Below are 19,668 nucleotides of genomic sequence, written 5' to 3' on the forward strand. Positions count from 1 at the left end.
GTTGGACTACAACTCCCATTATCCATGACCATAGGTCACCTACACCTGATTTATACACTGGTAGAGAATTGGAGGGCATTGGGACTGAAATCTAAAGAATTGAATCCTGTTGGTTTGGAATAAATGGGGTTATATCTTGACTAAATGAGTCTGGATACAATCTATACAGCCATACAAATCAAACTTGCCTTCAAACACATAGAAAAAATACTTAACATGGTTAATCCCAAAAAATCTGAACTGTTTCTAAATCCATGCCTGGTAAACAGGGGACAATTGGAACAGGCAAGATTTCTTTTGTTGGGTATGAGTAATATAGCTACTGGGAACATAGGAACTTACTAAATGCATTAAGATATGCAAGTAAACATGTGGAAAAATAGTTAAAAGCAACACAATTTCTTCTATGCATAGGATACCCGTTTGAGAGGTTTTGTTAAGCGTGTTCTCCTTCATGGAGAGCATGTGTTGCGGTGGGGTCTGCTGAACCACCCCTCTGTTACCAGGCAGGGTCTCTAAAGATGGCCTGGGGCAGTGATTGGTTCACTGGGTTGCTGGGGTAAAAGTTATGTTGCAATTTTGGTGGGAGGGGTAAAATGTTTAAATACTCTGCACGCAGCCTGGAACTTTCTCTTTGCTGTGTGCAACGCATCACCCGCTCACCCGCCCTTGAGTAAGGGGTTGTTGCATTGACCTTGCTATGCCTGTCATGGGGTCATCTGCCGTTGGGGCAGGGGCCTGGTAGGAATTTTGTCCATCTGGCTGATTGGCTGGGCCATTTGGTTTTTGCCTACTGCGTAGCAAATCGTCACAACTTGTAAGGTTGCGGTTAGGCATTGGTTATAAATTGGTGGAGGAGGGGTTAGGATAGGCTGGGCCTGCCCCTCCATGGTTGCTGCAGAAAGGGAAATCCGTTAAAGGAAACCTGGGGCTTGCCATCTTTTCGTCCAATCCCTGGAATGGGACTAGGGCCGGCAAGCCTTCGGGGAGCATGCGGATGAGAATTGAGGGTCTGTGACTCAGCTCCATTTCTCCCCGACTTGCTTTCCCCCGCACTGTCTTTCGGTGGTGCCCGGAAGTCAGTTCTGTCCCCAGGCGGGGGGACAGATAGTCTTAACCAATGCCTAAACAACCACTCACGGTTTTGTATTTAAATAAAGTTGTGGCCAAAATTATGCCAAAAACCTTAAACAAAAATTAAGTGTGCGTTGTGAGTTATTTGGGGGGTGGCTTGGGGACCTCGACACGCAACGATGCTAAATTGTTCATAGTTGGCAATTTCTGAACAAACAAATAATGAAAATTCTCCAAAGTTTATTTGAAAACTGCAAGAAGTCAAAGTGTATAAGCTTTCACTGGATGAATCCACACAGCAACAAAAAGGTGGCAGAAGGCATGCATTTCTGGGAACATGATGACGGGGGGGGGGGAGAGCATATGGCCACATTTCAAGGTTATGGCTCCTCATTTCTGGAAAACCTTGAACATGGGTGTCGAGCCAGGATTGATAGTTATAGTGTGAATATGTATTCAGGAAATAGATAGGAACAGCCTTGCCCTGGCTTTCAAACTACAGATAGAAAAATAATTACCTCATCCTCCTCAGTCGGATTTTCAAAATGGTAGCATGAATCTCCTTTCCTTGTCCCCTTGTCCCCTCAAAATGGTGATGAGATGCTCTTGTCCAGCTACATACCACCACACTTCCTTATAATAAAACACACACACACAAACTTTCTCACATACACATATTAGCCATAGTCACAAATATCCAATGCAGTTCGGCCCATTGAACTGAACACCATATTCTCAAGAGCAACTGTACGGGTGGGATGGGGAGGCAGTGAGCATTAAACACAAAATATAAATTCTCAAAATGTACAAGAATAAGCCTCAAATTGGTTATGCTTCAGACTTTGGGTTTTCTGTTGAACCTACAGTCCTTTATTCTGCTGTCCAGAAACTGAGAGCCATAAAATATCTTAAGCATGAAAGAAGCCAGATGTTTCCGCCATGACTTCCTTGATAAATTACTGGGAGAAAAATCTTCCCCATTTGGAAATAATATCTTAATTTGACTGCAGTCACGACTATTTGCAACACTCATAGTAATGCTTTATCAACGAGCAAGCAGGAGTCCCCTTCACTGACTAAACACACCTCTAAATCAAATGCAATCCACAGCAAGGGCATTTCAGAGTAATAATAGCCCCATGTTGTACTCACGTCACCATGTCAGATCCAATTTTATACAGAGAGCACAAAGCACTGGAAGACTGAAAATATCTGTGCCTCTGTGTGTTGTGCTGTCTTTGTTACAGGCGCAGATTGAGCAATAATGAGCAACGGCTCTTCACGAACGAAACAGGCAAAAGTGAGAGGGGCCTCAGAGGAGATGGCATCCTCAAAACCGACAGGTTAAGAAGGAAGATGCCGAACTCAGAACTCACTCTCTTTTTTTGGGGGGGGGGGAGTGTGTGTCATACTCTAAATTGTGTTCATGAAAGTTCAGACAACCACATATCCAGCTGAAGAAAATGTAGACCCAAAACAATTAAAACAAAAATACTGCTGGAAACTTTGCAAGTCTGAGGACTAGACATGCATAGGATTTTCCTGTAAGTGCTTGCCGCATTTTGTTTTGGAAGCAGAAGGGTGACTGGAACCGCCATTGTAGAGGTTAATAACATCATTGTGTGGAAGGAATGAAGTGTTTATCTCTGTGTAAGGTGCAGTTGCTCTTCATTTAGACAGCACACCATACATTTTAAAGCATTTTCTTGCACTTTCACAGTTACCACCCGCCCCATCCCTTGAATCATGGGGCAATTCCCAACACCCGTAACAAACTACAGTTCCCAGCATTCTTTAGGGGAAGCCATGACTGTTGAAGTTGTATAATAGTGCTTTAAGTGTATAGTGTGAGCCAGGGGTGCCAACTACCCCCTCCCCATTGAAGGGGTATGGTGTCACGTGACACATCCTGCCCCTGCCCAGGGCATGAGCACTCTCCTGTCGGCGGTGGGGGAAGGGGGCACAGAGTGGGATTTTCACCCTCCCTGTGTCCCACCCAGCTTTGGCCCCCTCCATATTTTGAGGCAGAGGGCTGAGCCCCCCCCCTCCATATTGAGAGGATCACCATCCCCTGTCACCACTGGGCTAGTGCTTGCCCAGCGATGTCAGGGGAAGGGGGCACAGAGAGTGATCTTCACCCTCCCTGTATTGCCCCTGCCCGGCACATGACCGTCTCAATATTGGGGGCTCAGCCTGCCCACAAATATTAAGGAGGCCCAAGCCCCTCCTGCCCCCTATAATTGCTGCCCCTGGTTTGAGCAGAGACCTTTCACTTCATTTTGAGGTGAAACCAGAGATACAAGGAAATAATAAGAGCAACCCATCTCATGGTATTGGAACGAAAGCTGCCCATGTAAACCAATGATGGCATCCAGGATTTTAGCATAGCTGTGATCTGGAAGCAATTATCTTCCAACACCCACACCCCAATCCACAAAAAGCAACCCCAAAGACTTCATTGCCTTTCTAACTTGTCTTATTTTTGTGGATTTTTTATTTTTTAAAGCTATTTAAACATAGTTAAAATGCCCCCATCAATATCAACACTGCTGTCATCTTCCTTTGCCCCCTATTTTGAGGAAGGGAGACTTGTGGCTGTGAGGGAATAGCTGACATCAGAACTCTGCAGTGGATTGCTCTGCTACTATGGCAGGCTAGAAGGGGGGCTGAGGTTGGTTTCTTCAAGAAAATACGTCTTGTTATGGTAAATATCATCCCGAAACCTCCCTCACACCCTTTCTCAGTTCAAATCCGGAGCTCCTTCACATGCAGAAGGCTTGCACTCCATTTACTTGCATGTAGATGCCGTGCACATTTATATCTTTTCAAAGCAACCCCTCCCTGCGAAAACCCACACCCTTTTATCCATTTGAAATAAGACCCAATTAAAAAAAAAGTATGAATTCATGTCTTTACTGCTAACTTTGGTTTTGAAGGAGAGGTGTGCTAAACAGCCCTATCAGAACTCAGCTAAAATCCTGGATTTCATTAATTTCTATAGGCACTCCTGCCTCAGGGGCGGGAGAAAAAAACCTCAGCAGCTCAGTGGGTGAAGTTGAGCCTTGTGGGTGAGTCTAACTATTAAGTCTATGGGTGGGACGACTGTGGAACTTTATTTCCCTGCTCAGTCAAGCCTTCCTACACAGTGCCACTTAGTAATTACAATCAATATTACTGCTCTTGAGAAATGACATACCCTCCAACATTTCTCTGATGAAAATAGGGTTGTCCAATGCTATTTTTCTAGAAAAAAGAAGTGCCGCAACTCACCACGAACACCTCCGACATTTTCTTAGAATGGCAATGGCGCCCACCTAAGAGGTGAATACTAGCTGAAAAAAAGCCATGGGGACGTCTTATTCCATACCCTCCAACATTTCTCCGATGAAAGTAGGGACAACCTAAGGAAAAGCGGGACATTCCAGGATTAAATCAGAAACCAGGACGGCTTCTGTAAATCCAGGCCTGCCCTTGGAAATTAGGGACAATTGGAGGATCTGATATTACTGTGATGTAATTATTCTGCTGATGCTATTAGTCACCTTGAGTTTCCTTTGTGAAGGAAAGGTGGGGGTATATAACTTGATTGAATAATATTAGAACGAAGTTCATTGGCGTGATTGCCAAGCCCAACTCAAAGATAGGCTGACACTTTCATTGGCTTCTGTCACTTTTCTCCCCCTTTCCCTTCTCCTCTCCTAGACCTCTTATTATTCTATATTCTCTTTTTCTCTCACACCTGATTTCTTAATATTTCCTCAGTTGCCTGCTGTGTTGAGTGTGTGTGATCTCTTGTCATACCAGTTTTTCTATTCAGTGATGTTTTAATGATTTGTTTAAATCCCTCTCCTAGTACTTCAGGGCGAGATCAGTGTTTCCTTTCCAACTGACTTTACTGACTAAATTGCAGCCTCTTGATTGTTTCCTTGGTAATTTTTTGAATCTGCAGCATTGACTAGCATCCTTTTGGCTGCTTCTAGGCAGGACAAGGTAGGGCCTACAGGCCTCTGGTGTCACAAAGGTGTCCTTAGAAGACCTGAAACAACATGATTCTGGTTTATTTCGGTTAGCCCAGACTGATGTCCAGCCGGAGCCAAGAACTAAATTCTGTCTAATTATCTCACTTCTGATCAGTAAAATAATACCTTTTAAATTGTGTTTTTATGTATCCTACCTGTGCTCCGAGGTGCTCGAAGCAGCTTGCATGGGGTTTCACCCTATTTCATCCTCACAGGTAGGTGATCGGACTAAAGCACTCAGTGGATTTTGCCACGGAGCAGGAATTTGTACCTGGGTCTTCCCAGTTGAGTGCTATGCCCAATATACATAACCTCATTTCATATTGTGGATTTTCACCACCCCATTGTTGCTCTTTTGCTCCTTATTTCAGGTACTTCTGTTATCCAAGTGACAGCTACAGATGCTGATGATGCTAACTATGGCAACAGTGCCAAAGTTGTTTACAGCATCCTCCAGGGCCAGCCATACTTCGCAGTGGATCCAGAAACAGGTGAGAATGTCTATTGACTTGGCTTCCTTTCATTTATGCCAGCTCTGCTTTATTCTAATTATCTGGAGCTGTTGTCAGTCCTTTTAGTATTTCTTTCTTATATTTTCACCCAGTTTTCTTTTGTTTTTTTTTCAAAGGTTTTTCATTGATATATTCATATACAGTGGTACCTCTGGATGCAAACGGGATCCGTTCCAGAGCCCCGTTCGCATCCTGAAGCGAATGCAGCCCGCGTCTGTGTGTCTCTGTGTGTGTGTGTGTCGCGATTCACCACTTCCGCGCATGCACGTAACATCATTTTGAGAGTTTGCGCATGTGCGAGCGGTGAAACCCGGAAGTAATGCATTCTGTTACTTCCGGGTCGCTGCAGAGTGCAACCCGAAAACGCTCAACCCAAAGCTACTTCAACCCAAGGTATGACTGTACTATTCATGTTCATCCGTTTTATGGTTGGAGCAGTTACTGCTGACTCCACCTTTTTTGGAGGGCAGAGGGGTCCTTGGACAAGGCATACTCTGTGGCCCCTAGTAACCTGGAAGAGGCAGACTGAACAAAAAGAGCAGCACCGGCCCGAATTTAAGCCCTGGGAGTGGACCAGAGTGGAAACCTCAGCAGTGAGGGCCTATCCCTGGCCTCGCCTCTCACCCAAGCCACCATGGATTGGCACAATTCAAACCAGGGCTTGGTGGGAAGTCTGCAGCATCGTGGAAGTCAGGAGAAGGGGCCAACAGCCAAAACCAACATGATGTGGCTCTGAGGGAAGGCAGGAGCCGCCATGCTGGGTTGCAAGTGCCGCCCACCATTGGACCAGGTAAACGGGAATTCTTTGGTTGGAGAAGTTACTGCTGACTCCATCTTTGGAGGGGCACAGGGGTCCTTGGACAAGACGTGGAAGAGACAGGTTGAACAAACAGCAAATATCCTCATAATGTCTCTTCTTGTGTGTGTCGCACAAAATAACAAGAAGAATGCTTTTTGGTTGGAGGGACATTTGCTGATTTCAAGCCCCCATCAAATGCCCAGTTTGCACCCTCTTCTTTAGCTGGCTCTGTGACAAAGCCATACTGCAGCCACACTGTGAACTATAGAAGGACAGCTGATTCGTAAACCTGGTTGTCTGGCTTCATTTGCATATCATTTACATGAGCGTGGCAAATGCCAAGCCACAGCTGCTGGATGCTGCATCGGCTGTGTGATATTTTGGAATAGCTGATGCAAAATGAGAGCAAGAGGCAGGGAATGGAACCTTCTGAGCCAGCTCAATAAAAAATCATGACCCACTTTCAGAAACCATACAATTTGAAAGAAGAAAAAAAAGAGGAATGAGGGAAAATGCCCTGTGATTTCTAAATTGCACAGAGCCCAATCAGCGCAGAAATGATGAAATTGATAATGGGTGCATTGATATGAAGGAAGCTCCATGCTGTTTTCCTACCATCCCAAACCCCACCGTCTCATTCCATCCTGGCTGTTCTAAGAACCATCAAGGTTAGGCAGCCATCTTTTTTGGGGGGATGGGGGACTATTTCCTCTGGTTAGGTCTTCCCATACTGAACAATGACAAAGTACAGCAAAATGGTTGTAAGAGTGGAAGAGTGAACAGTATTGCTTCAGACTGTAGTTGGTGGGTACTGGTTTGGGTTGCTGCTCCTCCCCTGGTGTAACAATATGGTATGGCTGTGACCCTAATTTGTGTGTAGGAAAGTGGCACAGCAAACAAACAAACAAACAAAAGCTTAGCACATCCTTTTCCTTGATGTGTGCATTTCCTATTTACATGCATTTATATATATATATATATATATATTTAAAAAATGTGGTCCCTCCTTAGCTATAGTCTGAACTGTTGTTGTTGTTAGTGCTTTAAAAAAAAAGTTTAGGGGGAACTGTCATTTTCCTGCTCATATTGAAATACTGCCCCTAAGTGAGGCCAAACTTAGATTCACAAAATGTTTAGGGGTACCCCTGCGTCCCCCCAGAAAAAAGCACTGATTATTATTATTCCTCCACCATATTCAGCTGCATGTATCGTTTCAGTCCCTGCCATGATTTTGGAGAGGGCTGCAAACTCTTGTTCATTGCAGCCTTTCATCCTAAATGGAAAAATAACCACCAGTCAAAGTTGTTGTTGTTTTCAGAAAGCTTTCATTATGACAGATGTAACCATTTTTGGTTTTTCCCCCCAGAAGGATAATTACATTGATTTAGTGCCAATTTAAAAACACTGAGTAATGGGAGCTTCTTGTTTCCCTCTTTTCTTGCTGTGACATTAAACTAGTCATGGACTGAAAGCCTTATTTCAGTGCATACACCTTCAATTTTGTTTATTTACTGTGGATTAACTGGCACAGCATATCTGACACAAATCCATTTTAATACTCTCCTTCGACCTACTCCCACCTTCAATCTCATATTTCCTCCCCCTCTTCTCTTCCCTATAAGGCATCATCAAGACTGCTTTGCCCGATATGAGCCGAGAAAACCGAGAGCAGTACCAAGTGGTCATCCAGGCAAAAGACATGGGAGGCCAGATGGGCGGATTATCAGGAACCACAACGGTGAACATCACGCTGACCGACGTCAATGACAATCCACCTCGATTCCCCCAGAGTATGAACCATTTAATACTTCAGATGTGTTCAAAAAGCCTCTTTAAACTCTGTAGTTCACGTTTCACCATCTGGGGACGTAAATGCAGATGCACTTCTGGTGTTGCAGCTATTTAAGGTCACACAGGAACATACATACATACATACATACATACATACATACATACATACATATATAATATTTCCAAAGGAAATAAACAAAGTTAACTCCCATAATAGTGTTAGGTCTACAAGCAAAAACAAACAAACCAACAAATGCTAGAGGTACACAAAGCTTTGCTGCTTGTAGAATTATAAACAGCACCATCATGCTGGGTTGCCCCAGCGACTCTGAGCGGCTTCCAACAAAATATTAAAAACACAATAGAACGTCAACCATTAAAAACTTCCCTGAACAGGGCTGCCCTCAGATGTCTTCTAAAAGTCAAATAGTTGTTTATCTGTTTGACATCTGGTGGGAGGGCATTCCACAGGGCGGGTGCCACTACGAAGAAGGCCCTCTACCTGGTTCCCTGTAACCTTGCTTCTCTCGGTGAGGGAACCACCAGAAGGCCCTCAGAGTGTCCGGGCTGAACGACGGGGGTAGAGACGCTCCTTCAGGTATACTGGGCCAAGGCCATTTAGGGCTTTAAAGATCAGCACCAACACTTTGAACCACTACCAAGAAGGCCCTTTGCCTGGCTCCCTGTAGCTTCACGTCTCACAGTGAGGGAATTTCTAGAAAGCCCTTGGAACTGGACCTCAGCGTCCAGACTGGACAATGTAGGAGAAGACACTCCTTCAGGTACACAGGGCCCTAAAGAGTCAGGTGATAGCTTTATTTTTTTAAATAAAATATTTATTAAGAGTCAGGTGATAGCTTTAAGCCTGATTCTGCACAGCTCATAAACCATGAAACAGAAAGCAGCAACTCCAATATATTTTGACCTGCCAAATGTCCAGTAATGTCCAGGACTTTTAGCCACTGACAGGCCACCTTACATGGGCAAAGTGTTGCATTCTGCTTGCTGGGAATCTAACTTGCGCACAATCTAGGTCACATCCCACAGTCACATAACTAAATAGCCACCACTGTCCTTCTCCGTCCTACTTGCTTCACAAACTGCACAGCACTTGATGGTCGTGCTGTGACAAAGGGGATGTTCTCAAAACTTTACACCCAGGAGCTGCAACCGGCATGATGTGCCTGATCATTGCAGCACATGCTGCAACACATGTGCTCATACACACACGTGGATGATGCAGCAATGCAAATCAAAACAGCTCTCCTTTTCAGGCACTTATTCTCACAAATGGAGCCATAGACAGTGTTGTTAGGCTGATCGGAAGGTCAGTGGTTCAAATCCGCACGACAGAGTGAGCTGAGCTCCTGTTGCTCTGTCCCACCTTCTGCCAAGCTAGCAGTTCGAAAGCATACCAGTGCAAGTAGATAAATAGGTACTGCTGTGGTGGGAAGGTAAACAGAGTTTCTGTGCACTCTGGTTTCCATCACGGTGTTTAGTCCTGTTGGCCACATGACCCAGAAAGCTGCCTGTGGACGAACGCCGGCTCCCTCGGCCTGAAAGCGAGATGAGTGCCGCAACCCCATGGTCGCCTTTGGCTGGACTTAACAGTCCAGGGGTCCTTTACCTTTTACCTTTTGTACCCCACCCCTGTGCTCCTCAAAAACCACAAAGCCCAACTAAATTAAAACTTTGTAACCTATTAGCCGCTCTCTGCTTTCTACTATTTATCGGTTTTGTTCACTTTTTTATCATGCTTATAAAATATATGTATTCACTTCTCCTCATGACTTAGCTCAGAGGTCTGCTTAAAATGCAAGGGTGTGATAGAGTAATTAATCATACTGAAGTTGGCGAACCCAAAGTAGGCTAGTATCACATATATTTTGCTGTAGTGTATGTCACTCAGTGACAGTCTCATAAAGACTACATATTAGAAGGTACCCATAAAGAAGCTTTGATATCAAGGCTGCTGTTGGGGTTGTGTGTTTTTTTTAGCTTTTACTCTTCCCCGTCGCTTCTTTGTGAGCACAAAAGAAATAAGAGCCTATGGAGATTGGTGTGCCTTCTTTTTAAGGTCTTAGATTATTTTAGTTACAGCCTCAAATAACAAGTAAGTGTGCCCTTTATTCACTGGCATATCAAATCACTAAGAGTCAACAAACGTATTGTGGCATAAGCTTTTGTGCACCCGACAAAGAGGGGTTTGACTCACGAAGGCTCATGTCATCATACAGTTGTTCCACTATATGAAAACTCAGTTTTCATATCCTGACAGCTGCTTTGTTTGTGGAAAAACCACCTTGGAAAGAGCTAATTTAGAGTGGAGATTGAAAATAAATGTTTTCAACTTTTTCTTGCCCAGCGTTACTATTGCAAGGCACACACCCCTCCCCGCAAATTGCTGTCCCTACCAAGAGGTTCCAGGTTCTCGTGCATATTCAGATACATACAGTGTTACCTCTGGTTAAGGGTTCCAAGAGTTGTTAGGAGACCACTTGCAGAGTTCCTGCACCCTTAACAAACTACACTTCCCAGGATTCTTTGGGAGAATGTGTGTCAGTTAAAGGGACATAAGGTTGCTTTAAAGTGATGGTGTGCTCTTGGTATAAGTCAGCTTCCTGTGTTGCAGTGTATGGTGTGGCCATGACCCAAGGTGACTTTTTTGGTCCCTCCAAATGAGTATTGTCGACACTGATTGGCAATGGCTCTCCACGGTTTCAGACAGGGCACATTCCCAGTGAAATCTGGAGCTGCCAGAGATTGGACCTGGAATCTTCTGCATGCAAAGCACATGCAATACCAGAGAGCCCTTGAGCCCCTTCACCTTCTCCTCCTTCCTAGCATTGCTTGTTCACCTGTCCTCTTTGAGCATGCCAGCAATGGCAAGACATAAGAGAAAGAGCATAATCTTCCACTTGACTTGAACTCTGTCAGTTATACAGATTGGGCAAAGTGCATGTATTGCACTGGCGTCAGATGGACCCATTCAGAGGAGGCGCCTAGCCTACCCCCCTTCCCCCCGAATGACTACACACTTGCACATATGTAACAGATCCAGGGGATAATTTATCAAGCTCATCTTCAAAGACCTCGGCTCTAATCTTGACTGACCACCAAACAATAAATCTCAAGGGTTATATGTGGACTACCCATCTTCCTCAGAGACCTATATCCAGGTGTGTTAATTATTTTTGTTGCTGAGTAGGCTAGCTGTGCTTCTTCCCATTCTACTCCACCTGAGAAAAGAGAGGAGTAGGGATTATTTTAGAGTCAAGAAATTGGCTATTAAGAGTCAGGTAGGAGTTACTGAACTGGAATAACAATCAGAGTGTTAGTGGCAGATAATAGGCTCTCAGGAAGGACAGCTTTCTTACACATTCTGGAAAATGTGTTTGTACCCATCCCAGAAACTCATCCCCCTATCATCATTACATATATCCGGGAGAAGAGTCAATTCCACCATTACTCTTCTTCCCCCACATTATAAAGCAGTTGAAAATTGTGGAAGTCAAAGGAATTTGTAACATCCAGCTATTCTGATACTGGTCCAATATTAGGGATTTGCGAATCAGCTTTTTGGAGCTAAAGTTACAGTTCCAATGACTTCTTCCATTCTTATTCTTATTTACCCACTTTGTTACCCACAAAGTTAAGATGGATGAACATAGGTGTCAGAGCTGCTTGAAGATCCTAGCTCACAGAGGATCACGCTAGCCAGCTATCATTAAGTAAAAGTCTTTATTGAGTTACAGTTTCCATTCTCACGCTGCTGCGCGCAACTCTACGTCTAGTAGCTAGATCGGCGAAGCTCCGTCTGAGTCTCCGCCCCGTGTGCACCAACTTAATATCCTAGCCCGGCTCCACCTTTTCCGCCTGACTGTCCTCCTCTGGGTCCCTCTACCCCCTGGGGTCTCTTCCTTCCGGGATTCTTCTGACGCTGACCCCCCGGACCCTCCTGTCTCCTTGCGCCGGGCTTTAGGACCTGGCTCCCTTTCCGGGCTGCTTACTGCGCCACCTTCCTCTGCATTTGAACTTGGCGCGCGCGCCCAACCTTCCACTTTCCGCTTAACCGTTTCTTCGCTCCCCGATGGAGGTGTGGCCACTCCTGACTCGTGCCCTCCCTCCTGTGTTGAGCTGCCAGCGCTTGCCCCCTGGCTCCTTTCCTCTTCCCTGCTCTCTGGCGGTGACGCTGGTCCCAATTTCCAACTGCTCTCCTCTGAGTCCCCTCTGGCTCTATCTTCCTGGGGTGCCCCCTTAGACTCCCCCCTTGCCCTGGCCACTGGTGCTCCTTTCTGTGAATCCTCTGATTCACTGGAAAGACTCGGAGATCTCGGGTCGTCGTCATCACTCATCTTTTCTTCTGCCTCCTCCCCTTCGCTCTCTGTTTCCTCCCTTGCCCTTGCCTCTGCTCCTAAACCCCTGACAATAGGAGAAGAGGAAGCTGCCTTATACTGAATTAGATCATTGGTCCAGATAGTCTATAATGACTGGCAGAGATTCTTTCAGGATTCCAGAGAGTGTCTCCTCCCTGGAGACACTGAGAACTTAATCTGGGACCCCAGGCATGCAAAACAGATGCTCTACCACATGACAGGTGCTAAATGAAAATGCACTCTGCATTCACATATATTTCCTTCTTCAAATTTCCCTCTGTTTGCCTAAGAATTTAATTTTCTGAATTAAGTTTCCTTGTGGATTTATTTTAGTGATTTTGGAAGAAATGTCTATGTGGTAAAAAACGCAAAATCAGCACAGAGGATTGCCAGAGCATCTCTCATCATCTCAGATCAATAACGAACCATATCTGCTTCTAGCAGTAATTTCTCCCATTCTGTCTGAGCAAAGCAGCGCCCAGGTATAATATATGTGTGTGAGAGAGAGAGGGACAGACAGACAGACAAAGATGGAAATGCCTTGTGATCTTAGAGTGGATTCACAGAGAACAGATATTTGGAACCACCAAGTAGATACAAGAACTACAGTTGCCTTAAAAACTGGAGAGGCTCGGCTGCTACTTGCTTTTTCTCTAGAAAAGTTCACATTTCCCCACTATCCCAGAAAAATTATTTACAACAAGGAAAATTTCCCTCACCTTGATAATCCATATTTAAATTATATGTAATAAGCAATACCTCTTATGTTCTCTTCTCTTCTTCTCTTCTGCTCATAGTTGCCTTACCTTTCAAAAGAGTGCACTGCTGACTTTAGACCAAAGTCTTCTTCCTGTTTTTTTGTATGCTGAAGGCAGCTAATGGGCACCTTGTATGCTGACTTAATTGTAGGTACAGCTCCACATCTCCCCCTAAAGGGCCCTTTCCCCTTTTACTAAATCTTGGTTGGATGCTTTTACAGGACTGGTATAGTGCACTCAAGTTACTTCCTTTAATTTTAAGAAAAAGCAGTTATTTTAACATTCAAAATGTGTCCCTTCTTACACCGACATTTTATCAGATTTCTTTTGTGCTGCTATGTATTTGCCTTCACTGATTTAGAGCTGTTTCAGCTTTGTCTCTTGCCAATTGAAATTCAAGCTCTTAACACCAAGTTGTGATTACATGGTATTGCTTCTGTTTATTGACTGTGTGAGCATGAGTTTAATTAGGTTCTTGGTGCAAATGCAGGTAGAAAAATACACCTTTCAAATCCCACTGTTTTTCAGTCATCATGCAATTCCTTTGCTGCACCTGACATGATAAAAAAGGGCTGTGGCTGGACCCTCCCAGATGGTCATAAAACTGGATTAGATTTCTATGTCGATCGCATTTGCTTCCATGCCCAAGCTGAGGTAATCAGCAAACAGCATAATTTCGAAAATAGTACTGCCATCATAGTTAAAAGAGCTGACAAAGAAGCAGCAGTCATCATTGTGAACATTTCAGACATGAGGCTGCAAGGCAACTCCACCATGACATTTTACAGTACCCAATTATCAGATCCCACCGAAGAATACCAGAAAGATCTACACAATCTGATGAAGGAATTTCCTACCAAAGTGCAAATCAAAAGCCATACATCTGAGGAGCCTCAACTAAACATTTTCTATTTACTACCCAAACTACAGAAACCATGGCACTTTAGGTGCCCCATAAGTTTAGGCTTCCGGTACCATCACAGATGGGGCATTTGGATATACGGACTCTGTTTGAAGGCCATATGCCACCAGTACTCGTGCTTGGTTCTGAATACAACCAACTTTCTGAGGAAATGACAATCCGGTGACAAGCTTCCAGAACACAGTACCCTAGACCAGTGTTTCCCAACCGGTGTTCCGCGGCACACTAGTGTGCCGTGAGACACCGGCTGGTGTGCCGTGGGAGGGAGGCGGGCGAGTCGGGCGGCGAGAGGCGGCGGCGGCGAGGATCCGCGTCGAGCCGGGGGCGGCTCCGCGGTGCTGGTGCCGAGCGGCGGGGCAGCGCGCGCAAAAGGGAGGAGCGCGAGACAGCGGAGGAGGAGGAGGCCGGCATGTCCGGGCAGCAGCAGCAACAGCAGCAGCAGCAACTCCCGGCGACGGCTCCTCCTCCGCCCGCTATCGCCGCCACCACCACAACAGCCGCCGCCGCCTCAGCTGCCGCCGTCCCTCAGTCCCTCGCTCTGCTGCCTCCTCCCACCCCGGCAAGGGGAAGGGAAAAAACTTTCACTTTTGTGCGTCCCTCCCGGCGTGACGCTGCGCGCTGACGTCACGGGGCGGGGCTTTAATGGTGGTGTGCCGCGAGATTTTTTCCCGGTAAACAGGTGTGCCGTTGCCCAAAAACGTTTGGGAAACACTGCCCTAGACTACACCAGTATCTCCACAAGGATGGGATATAAGCCATCAGTAATATCATCCTAGATGGAGTTCCAGCCACCAAACTTTGCCACGTAATACTCACTTTCATTTCAGATTTAGGGAGAACATTTATCTTCAGAACAATTGCTCTGCCATGGGCACTCTTGGATGGACCCAAAGTATGCCAGCATCTCATGGCTGATTTAGAATACCTCATTCTCATTGTTTGTCTCCTAAAGCCTTTCCTCTCCTTGAAACACACTATACCTATGTCTATGTCTATCATCTATCTATCTATATCTATCTATCTATCTATCATCTATCTATCCCGCCCATCTGGCTGGGTTTCCCCAGCTACTCTAGGAAGCTAATATCATATATAAAAACACAACACAACAAAACATCAAACATTTTAAGAAAACAAAATATCATTTACAAGCAACAAACAAACAAATCAATCAATAGAAATCAACAGCAACAACAGACAGTGTACAGTTATGCCCAAATTAAAATAACCACCAACTCCAACTAAACATTTAACCAACACCAATCCGACAATAATAATAATAATAATAATGGAACCATTTAAAACATTTTAGCCAGTTTTCAGCTGCCACATTTATGACATCTTTATCATCTGGACTTATCAACAAAGACAGTTTGAGCGGTTCTACCCAGATTTCAATAAGCTTCAACCTGCAATCAACTTGAGCCTTGATCTATTCAGACAGCAGGTTCACTTTCTTGAAACTACTGTAAAATTATACGTACAATGGACATTTACTGGTAAGTATCACTATACATAGGAAACCAAATGTCTGCTACATCTATTTACATGATTCCGAAGTGCATCCAGAACATGCACTACAAAATCTATCGTCTACACCCAATCTCTATGATATAATTGCATCAACTCAGATTCATCACACTCACAAGATAGAAAAAAGTTACATCAGGCATTAATCAAACCACATCACCTCCCTCATCCATTGATGTGGGAGATCAACCAAGCCAGATTGGTACTACTACAGGACAAACCTTGAAGAGAAAATGACAGAAATCCACTTGTCATTATTTATAGTTCCCAGCTGAAACCACTCAAACATAATCAGTGATCTATAGGCTATCATCAGTCAATAGACACCTCAATTTCACAGGTCTTAGGTGGTAGGTCTGTACTTACAGAAAGCCCCAGACAACTATCCCAAAGCAACCACTCATCAGCAACTACAGGCCACATAACAGAGATCTGGGACCAGACCCTGCAGTAAACCCAGATGCCAAATCTGTCCCTCTTTCTACTCTGGCAACACTATTACACTATCTAATTGCGTATTGTGCCAGTCACACAATCAGTTGTTCATTCAGCTGTTCATCTTCCAGAGTGATATATGTTATCTTCCAGCAGTAGCTTTCAGCATTCTGCATAGGACAAATAGCCCAGTCTCTACACAAAAGAACCAATTAATGTGATCCAGGAAAGCTTATGAAATAATAAATATACTGTAATAAATATAGTTCCACAACACTCTTTCTTGTATCTGCTGCAACAAGCTACCATGGCTACCACTCTGTAAACCTCGTAACTTCAGACTGCACATGGACACAGTATATTTTAAAATATGTATTTTAATATAAAAATAACCTTATAAATATTCCCAGTTATAAACACACAAACCCAAAGAAAACTAGAACATCCTCAGGAGTTAGTCAAGCCCTCTCCTTCATGTTCTCCTTTTGTACATAGAGGGAAGTTTGGGCTTTTATATGACGGAGCACTAAGAAATAGACCCTCTGACATGCACAATGAACTAGCATGTTCCACATTGTTTGGTCTCTCACTTTGCTCTGCACAAAGTGATCTCGACTTCATCAACATAGTTTGTTCTGAAAAGAAAAGATCAACCAATGCTTCACTGGTGACATTCCAAAGTCTTCATTCATAACCTTTAGGACTGTGGCCCACAGACAGGTCACAGAGTACTTCAGACCTCAAGTACTCAAGTAATCAGTGCTGGATTTACGTTTAAGCTAAACAAGCTATAGCTTAGGGCCCCACTTTCTTGGGGGCCCCCAAAAAAATTAAAGGCAAAAAAACTGGATGTACATTTCCAAAATATAAGATAAAAACAAATAGAATAAAACCTACATATAGCAACAGTGTTTTGTGTTGTGTAGGCCCCTATAATGTAAGTAATGGGCCCTGCCTGCCAGCCTGCTCCCTAAAATATCACTGGTTTGCTCATTTCTATATATAGGGTATCTACATTCTGTATGGACTGTTTGCATACTTCTTAATTGTATTTCAGTTCAACAATTACTTTGATAAAATACATATTTTGTTATGTGCTTTAGATACCTATTGGGTCCATAAATCGCCATATAGTATATATTCAACACAAAAAACAGTGACAATTTGTTGTTGACAAAGGACAGCTGGACATATAAAGGGCCCCATTACCTTCAGTAGCTTAGGGCCTCATCAAACCTAAACCTGGCCCTGCATGTAATGCATTTTTTTCATGGCTCTGCCCTATATGACAGTGTTCAGGAACATCTCTGTAGTCAGGGCTAGTATGAAACAGGCGCCTAGCACTCGGAGATGGGCTGCAAACAGCAAATCCCACTTTTGGTAGCTTCTCTGAAACAGGTGATTGTGTTGGTTGTGATCAACAGGGACGTCTTTACCACTGGGCATAGTGGTGTGGCGAGCCAGGGTGCCAAGCAGTGGAGAGCACCAGGCGGAGAGTCTGGGGAGGGGAGAGCGGGGAGGTAAGTGAGGCGAAGCAGGGGCTTGGTGCCTGCGCACCTCCAGTGCTTGTCGGAGGCGGGAAGGCTCCGGATGCTTTCCTGCAGTCCGGAGCTCTCTCTGCTGGCTCCGCAACACACCACCTCCTCGGCTGTGTGGTGTGTGCTTGTATCCCAAGCTCTGCATATAATAAACATGACTCTACCACCGCTCCCCCCATCCACTCTACCTCAAAAGATCCCTGCGCTTGTGGCTACACACTGCAACTGCTGCCCGCAGCGCCCCTCCCTCCTTCCCCACCGCCTTGCACAGAGCTGCCCCCACCACCTCTGCACTCCTTCACACGAACCAGGTTTTCTTCCCCTGCCCAATCCCCTCCCAGTCACACACTCTCTCCCCCCTTCCTCCCCAAGCAAGGATGGCGAGACTGTGGCTGAGTGAGCACGCTTCTCTACTGCGGCGATGCAGACGGCCCAGCTCGCTTTGCCTGTCCCTGCCCGGATGAGACCCCCGCCTGCCTCCCCATCGTGCCTGGCTTCCCAGCCTCACACCATGATCCTGCCACAGGAACTGGCCTCGTGTAAGCAGCACGGGGCAGCAGCGCAAGGGCGGGAGCAGCCTTTCCTAAAAAAAGGCCAACAACTTGAGGATTCCCGCCCCCCTTAATAAACGTTGACAACTCTGGGAAATGGGGGTGTGTGCTGGAGGGATCTTTGCACCACAGCACCGGATATGCTTAAGACAGCCCTGGTGATCAACAAAGCATATGCTGTAGCACTGGGCCACAAACTTCAATGTCCACATGTGTAGAAGCTTCTCACTTTCTTCTATGAAGGAAAATGCTTATTTGTCTGCATTGTAGGCTTTCTATATTATATGCTAAAACAATCTCCTGAACGTGAAAGAAAATGAGGAAAACCCTGGGCTTATAGGCCCCTGTGCATGCATCTGAACTCCTGCATAACCGGCTGATTGCTATGTAGCATCCAGTACTGATTTATTCCCAGTGTCAGAAACATGATACATCTCCTCAGTTCTGAGATTGGATTGGAAAAGAGAACTCAAAATAGAAAGAGAAATTGTCCCTTTGTTTCCATGCCTTTTGATCAAAGTAGACATGATATATTCATTCGCTTAATTTTTAGCTCACCTTTCAGTTCAAAGAACATCTCCAGCATAGTTCCTAGAAAATAAAATTAGGCTTTCTAAACCATTCAATTATTAAAACAGCTAAAATATCCAATTACCATATGCAGTTCAAATCACCAATCAGCCACAGCAAAAATAAACAGGAGCACAAAGATATTCATTATCAACTAACTCGAGACTTTAAGAAACAGAAATCTTCCCACCCTGGTTCAACTTCTTAATCCAGAGATGAGTTACATTGGTAGATTTCCTTAGGCAGGAAGTTCCATGGGGAAGAGACAAATATTGAAAATACTGATTCTTTTAAGTGCCTTATGGGCACAAAAATCTGTAGAACCCAAAGTAGGGCCGAATCTAAGGACCTAATCATACAAGGAAGTTAATACAGGAACAAACATTCCCTTAACAGCGAAAGCCTATGCATGCTTATTCAGGAGCATGTCCAATATTATCCAATGGAACATATGTGGGCACAGAATGTCAGCCTGGCAGAGCAATGCCAGGCTTGGGCTGTGTGGCTTGGACAGAGGTGCTGTCAGGGCCGCCTTACCCATAGACGCTAGGGGTGTGGGGCACCCAGGTGCCAGGCTCTCAGGGGCACCAGGCTGCGAATCCAGGGCCTGAGAATTGAGTCTGGGGAAGAGCCCACCCGTCGGTCAGTTGGAGCGCTGTGGTGGGCTCTTCTGCTGCGGGCGGCTCTGCAAGACACTGAGGCAGCCGGCCTACTCCGCCCTCCTGCATGCCTGGGAATGGGCAACCGGGGGGGGGGGGAGAGATCTTTGCACACCTCTGCTTAATACAGCCCT

The 19,668-nt window shown here is 45.1% G+C and overlaps 1 protein-coding gene and 1 long non-coding RNA gene across 2 annotated transcripts in view; one reads left to right on the top strand and one right to left on the bottom strand.

Moving 5' to 3' along the window:
• Positions 1–19,668, bottom strand: part of LOC310714484 — a 602,255-nt gene that overhangs the window by 402,497 nt on the left and 180,090 nt on the right. The gene's annotated exons all lie outside the window — the stretch shown is intronic.
• The window catches only part of CDH9 (cadherin 9), a 142,488-nt gene that overhangs the window by 96,888 nt on the left and 25,932 nt on the right, over positions 1–19,668 (top strand). Inside the window, exons 4-5 of the mRNA XM_083519279.1 lie at positions 5,465–5,584; positions 8,027–8,194. Of these exons, the coding sequence (XP_083375405.1) occupies positions 5,465–5,584; positions 8,027–8,194 (288 nt within the window). The remainder of the gene's footprint in view (positions 1–5,464; positions 5,585–8,026; positions 8,195–19,668) is intronic.

Source organism: Podarcis liolepis (assembly GCF_965112155.1).
Source record: "Podarcis liolepis genome assembly, chromosome: 8".
NCBI classification, from domain to species: Eukaryota; Metazoa; Chordata; class Lepidosauria; order Squamata; family Lacertidae; genus Podarcis; species Podarcis liolepis.